This window comes from Malurus melanocephalus, unplaced genomic scaffold (assembly GCF_030028575.1).
Source record: "Malurus melanocephalus ecotype Western Australia unplaced genomic scaffold, MMel_1.1 scaffold_714, whole genome shotgun sequence".
Lineage (NCBI taxonomy): Eukaryota > Metazoa > Chordata > Aves > Passeriformes > Maluridae > Malurus > Malurus melanocephalus.
The window spans coordinates 94423-100630 of record NW_026623946.1 but is presented as its reverse complement, the minus strand read 5'-3'; the positions used below and the strand labels follow the sequence as shown (position 1 = coordinate 100630).

Below are 6208 nucleotides of genomic sequence, written 5' to 3'. Positions count from 1 at the left end.
TGCTTGGGAGAAACCTCAGACCCAGCTGGCAGCATTTGGGAGATCCCTCAGCCCCTTCCAGAGCCGGGGAACCGCAGCATTTCCAAAATCCCCAATAACTCAGCACCGAGCGCCGGGAAGGAGCAGAAGGACAGGATAATATCCCGTGGCTGTTTTATCCGGGTTTGGGAGGAGGAGGGTGGTAAACACGGAACATGGTGGCTCCCGCCAAGCCTGCTCCCAGGGCAATGTGTTCCTTTGAGCCATAATTGATTCCTGCCATCAGGCACCAGCCTGCTCTCCCCCAGGGTCAGCGCTTTCCCACATCCAACCCCATTATCCCACAGACCATGCCTTTTGTACAACACACTCCAGCTATTCATGTGCAAAGCAGCTGTAATCCCCAGACCTTTCAGAGTCAATATACCAGGAAATAATAAATCCCTCTTGTGCACTCTTGAATATGCCGAGAGGTGACTTGTGGGAATTTCAGCTGAGCAGAAAAATAATAAATTCTCCTTAATTTTTAATTATTTGGGATACTCACTGTAGAAGGACTGTGCCATTGGGCCATGACTACTTGGGGGTCACCACACAAGCAGCTATAGAAATTGCTTTTGCCTCTAACAATCCTAAAAATGCAGATCAAATTGTCTCAGAGGTTTCTTAATGATCAAAGTCCACTTTCCTTCGCTCATGCACCTGGGAATGGCAGTATATTAAACATTCTGGATCTGAAGRAAAACTAATTAAAAAAGGTTAAATCTGTGAAGAATGTACTTTAGAGTATTAAGACCCTTCTTTGAGGGGCTTCTGATATCTCAAGGAGGCAAGATAATGCCATGTTAATGACATTTAATGGAATATTTCATACAATAGAGCTAATAACAACATAACCTTTTCCCCTGGAAGAGGCAGATTTCCCTCGACTCCCACTCCATTGGTTCACATGCAGAGTTATGATTCCCGTGTGGGAACAGAAGCAATCCTGAATAGCAAGTTTTACATGGTTATTTCTTTATGCATTGACTTGCAGCCAAACCATTTTTAAACTATTTTCTCTGTAAAGTGTCATGTTACTRAAGGACCCCAAGCAGAGCATGATAGGCAGGGTTAAGTGTAGGGTTAGGGTGAGGGGCAGGGTTAGGGGCAAGGGCAGTTTTAGGGTTAGGGGTGAGATTAGGGGCAGAGGGCAGATTTAGGGTTACARTTAGGGTTAGGAYTAGGGCTGGGAGAAAAGATCATCATCTCAGACACCAAAAGAAGCAGTGGCTCCTCATTTAAAAACTGTCAGTAGATCTTTAGGGGCCATCTCCAACAGGCAATGTTCCATCTTCGCACACCTTGGCCAGGAACCTCCAGGGATCCAGTTGTGAGAGTGTGAGGATGATATTGGATTTGGTAATACTGTAGGGATTTGTGCTGCTGAAATCTTACCCTGAATCTTAACCATTAGATCAGGCCCAGCCCACAGTAACGTACAAACCTAACAGTCCATCAGGGATCATCATTTTATGTARCATTCAAAGATAATTATTCCCACTCAGGTGTGTCTGCCTGTGACTGGAAGTTTTATTGCTTCTGTGTTTTTGCCACCAGTATTTTCCCCATTAAATTGAGGTCAGAGCTGCCTCCCTCCATTTCCCTGAGTAAAAAAGCCTTTCCAGCACCGCTGCCAACAGATGGGGAGAAAAGAAGCCCCTCTGCAAGACAGGAAGAAGAGCCCCCCTCAGTACCCCCTGCACTGCTGCTCCTCCACTCCACTCCCTGAGGTGTTCCCAGAAAAGCCCAAGGGCCACATCAGCCCCATCCCTGCCTCCCACCACAGCATAGATCAGCTGCCAGTTCCAAGAGGGCTCTGTGGAAGAGTTCAGCCCCTTTCTCCCATTTCCCAGAAAAGCAAAGTGAGGCACGGTAGAACAAACCAGCAACCCCGGGACAGCCTGAGCTGCAGTTCAGCGCTCCTGTGGCCACCCCTGTGTGTCCCTGCCCCTTGTCACCCCTTTCTCCTGCCACACACGGGTCTTGGAGAAGCCCCTGGATGGCAAAACGTGCCCGTTTCAACCTTCCTGGGTGAAAAAGCTGTGGAGTTTGCCCTGACAGAAGAGCAGCTCCACAAAGGAGTTATTAGCACCAGGCTGTGTGGGTTTGGGTTTCTCTGCCTTTCCCATACTCTTCCCCCATTGATAACATTTCTTACTGGGACAATAGAAGTGTGCCTTGCAACTACTCCCGACATTAGTGACGGTGCTTGAGCCTGAATGATTTAAAGGGAAAGAATCCAACTCCCAAAAGACCATCTGGCTATCAGTTCTAATACAGCAATAAAGGTCAGGGCTTCTCAGGAAYTGGGAAAAATATGGGTTTTGACACTGAAAAGTCTTCAACCAGCTTGGTCCATGCCTACCTGTTGGCTCCTGGGTGTAAGGTCTGCCAGCATGGTTCTCTGGCTRGGAAAGGGATAAGCCAGGATACCAGCTCCTGGAGGAAGGCCAGCCAAAGAACACAGGAAAACAGACAACACCTCATTAAAGCTGGCAGAAGCTGGGCCGTGGTCTCTGAGCTGTGTCTTATTTTGTATCATAATCCTTTGACTGCTTCAAAGTGTTCATGAGATGTCTTGTCTCCTGGCTTTCCCACAACGCGGGGAATAAAGGGCTCCAAGGACAACATCTGCCCTTCACAAAGAGCTGAGTCCATTCAGGCAGCTACAATGAGTCCCACGTCACTGCCTATTCCAGTGACACCTCCCTCCTTCCTGTCAACTGCCCATTACCCTCAGGCTTCATTTCAGCATTTCCAAGCAAGGAATTCTTTGGCTTTCTTACCTCACTGYGCACTTCCCTCCTGTCTTTGCCATGCCCAGATGCTCAGAGGAGGAGCACACCTCTGCCTGGGGCACCCTGGGCTGGACCCACACATGGCAGGATGCAGCACAGCTTTCCCCAGGTAGCTCCTGGGTTATTTTTTGGTGCTGCCTCAAGGTCTGTATCCAGGCACAGATTTTTCTCAYAACACAAAATCAGAACTGACCTCCAGTGCCCTCACTGCTTCGTTCTTTTTCTTGACTTTATCACAAAAGAAATGGTTGCTTAATTCACTCCAGCATTTCCATGCAAATACAAGCAAGTGGCACATTTTCCAGATTAAAAAAAATGGAGTGGGGATGACATGCTGAGAGTTACRGCAAGGCAGGTATGTGATGTTGGAGATCTGACATTCAGTGCACTGGGCAGGGCCAGGCTGCAGCAAGGCCARGTGAGAGCAGAACACACCAGAAACRTCAGCAAGAAGCAGAACCAACCTCCTTTCTAAGGGCCAAAGATGGGCCTCAGCTGCTAAATCCCATTCATGACCCACCTCTGATTTCCCAAGACTTCCTTTAGCCCGCCTTAACCATCATTCCTGAAAATGTCTGTATGAAAGAGAAAGATCAGAAAGATGAGAAAGATGAGAAAGATGAGAAATATGAGAAAGATGAGAAAAAGAAAAGGTAAGAGCTAGAGGGGTGACTCTGCATGGCCCAGCTCTGCTGGGAGGTGTGAGTTGTCCTTAGTGGGGATAATGGGAATACTGGTGCAACTGGCTCACAGGCCATGATGTGTTATGGGGAAGAGAGAAACTGGGGTCACCATTTCCTAGTAATTCTCSCTGTTCATCCAACATCCATTTAGAAATGTCCTGCAAAGAAACCTGTGGTCACACTTCGGGGTCACGCATTAAAGTGCAATGACTCTATGGACACAAACACACATTCCACACACTGGGAAGGGCAGAGATGTCCCCGGGGCCGTTGATTTGAACCCCAGCAGGGCTGCCCTCCCTTCCCCACCTTCCCCCAAAAGCGTGCCTCCTCCACGCCGYGGCTGTGCCCGGCACATGCGGGGCTTCAGGAATGCCATTGATCCCAACCCAACCAGCTGGAGGGTCAGTGCTTTCCCAGCTCCCCACGCAGCACACTCCACCAGCAGCGTGGGCAGAAGGTTATTCTCCCCGGGGCATTGGCGATCAATGTACCATGCACTAATGGATGCTTCCCCTATTGTCCCGCTGCCGGCCTGGATTGGCTGCGGGGCTGTGGGAAACACCGGCGATCCCGACACTCACGTATCTGCCCCAGCTCCCCGGGTATAAATAGAGGAGCTTGGGAGCTGCCAAAGCATCGCTTTTCTCTCGGAGCAGCAGCTGGGTGGCGTCTGTGCCCAGGGCTGAGCGCTCCCAATGGCTCCCAGCAACGCTCTCATGATCCACATGGAGGAGAAACTGCTGCCGAAGGAAAAGAATAAAGTAAGTGGAGCCCCTGAGAGGATTGGAAAGGCTGGGCTGCCCCAAGCAAATAAATATAACGTGGGAGAAGAGGGAGAAGTGGTCTAGGGGAAAGGAAATATGTAAAGAGAGATAAAGGAGATTATATAGATTTTTAAAAATTAAACGGAGTGGGGAATGGGTAGGCAGCATCTCACAGCTCTGATACCAAAAGGAAGCATTTTTGAATGTGGGTGTATCAGGGCATCAGAAGGGAAATTGGGTCAGGTCTCACAAAATCCCTGACGATCTGCTCYGTCTCTCACAGCTGAGGAAGCCGGTGGTGGAGAAAATGCGCCGGGACCGGATTAACAGCAGCATCGAGCAGCTGAAAATGCTGCTGGAGAAGGAGTTCCAGAGGCACCAGCCYAACTCCAAGCTGGAGAAAGCYGAYATCCTGGAAGTGGCTGTCAGCTACCTGAARCAGCAGAGCCAGCTGCAGGACCAAAAAAGTGAGTGCAGAGCAAGTATTGCACACCTGGCCCTGCTCCCAGGGCTGTGCCCTCCCAAACACACTGAGGCAAGCAGGGACTGGAGCAGCCAGCCCCAGGCACGTGAAAATCACTGCACAAATCATCACTGCCCCATGTTTTGGTCATGATTTTAACCCAGTGCRTTTGCTTTTCCTTCTCTTCCAGCATTCATCCACAAGAACCCAGAGCAGGACTTTAACAGCGGGTACCTGCRGTGCCTCAAGGAAGCGATGCACTTTCTGTCCTATTACGAGCCCAAGAAGGAGACCCAAGTCCAGCTCATCAAGCACTTCTGCAAAGCTCAGCTGGGTACAGATGTCTCGTATTCTCCAGCTCTGCATGGCTCCCCTCTGTCTCCCTGTGTGTTTCCCAGAAAACAGCCWGCCCAGAAGAGCGTGGCTGCCGCTCCGACCATCTGGAGACCCTGGTAGACCTGCTGAACTCTATTCCCAAAAAAAACTAGAGGGACCTGTGGTGTATTAGTTCCTCTTTGAAGTAGGAAACATTGCTTTCCAAAGGTGGGAGGGRGCGGTTATTGTTTTTCTGTCACCAGAAATGAGGGTCGCTGGGTGGTTTCCCTTCATAGTGAAGGATTGTGGGTGTATCTTGCAGCAAATTTGTTGCTTTTATTGGTGGCTCCTGGCCAAAGACAGGACCGAGTTCTGTGGTGATTTAGAGAGTGAGTGCCCTTCAGTTTTCATCATGGGCTGCTAAGCCTGTGGCTGTCAGTGGAAATCTTTCTGCTGACTGCCTGGGTCACCAGTTCAAGTGCTCCATTGTCTCGAGATAATGTATTGACCTTCCTCAAGAAGGAGCCCTTTGGAGAATGTATTTTGTATCATAAAGAGAGGATTGAGCCTTTCCCTTTTGAGTGAAAGATGTTATTRAGAAATGCTGATTCTTGTGAAGCTCCTCTGCTATTTTTAGTATCCTTCTTACAGAAAGTTGTGATGATCACAGAGAGCTCGAGGGACAATTCTCTTCATGTCACATTGTGCTGCTCTCATTTGAGGGATAATTGATGCCTTTTGTAAAGGAAATACCTGTGCTATACCTTAAGGAAAAGGGGGAGGAAGGGAGGCAATCAGTACTTTATAATCATTCACTGAGCATGCTAAGGAGCTTAAAAAGCTTTTATAAAGTTGTGATGTATTCATCCTGTGTGATGTTCAACCTGTGTGTCTTCACTGTACGATACAATAAAAATCTTTTTAGTTGTGAATCCTTTGGTTTGGAATGATTAAAGRGGCTGACACTGCTGGACTGGGTGTGTGCAGACTCTCCTGTGGCAGGGAAGCCATCAAGAGGTGTCAGTTCTGAGCCCTGCACTCCAGTTCATGAATTATATCTGTAAAATCCCTTTGGCAGAGCAGGATTTCAGATTCTGCACCTGCAAGGAAGCAACCACCGGAAAAATTATCAAAAATCAAAATAGAAGTGAAATTGAACTG

General features: G+C 48.7%; 1 protein-coding gene across 1 annotated transcript; it reads left to right on the top strand.

Moving 5' to 3' along the window:
• Positions 1–4176: 4176 nt before the first annotated feature.
• Positions 4177–5251, top strand: LOC130584510 (transcription factor HES-5-like). The gene is made up of 3 exons (XM_057384526.1): positions 4177–4266; positions 4553–4736; positions 4923–5251. Exons 1-3 carry the CDS (start codon positions 4201–4203, stop codon positions 5186–5188), a joined length of 516 nt encoding a protein of 171 aa, XP_057240509.1. The 5' UTR covers positions 4177–4200; the 3' UTR covers positions 5189–5251.
• The last annotated feature ends 957 nt before the right edge of the window (positions 5252–6208 follow it).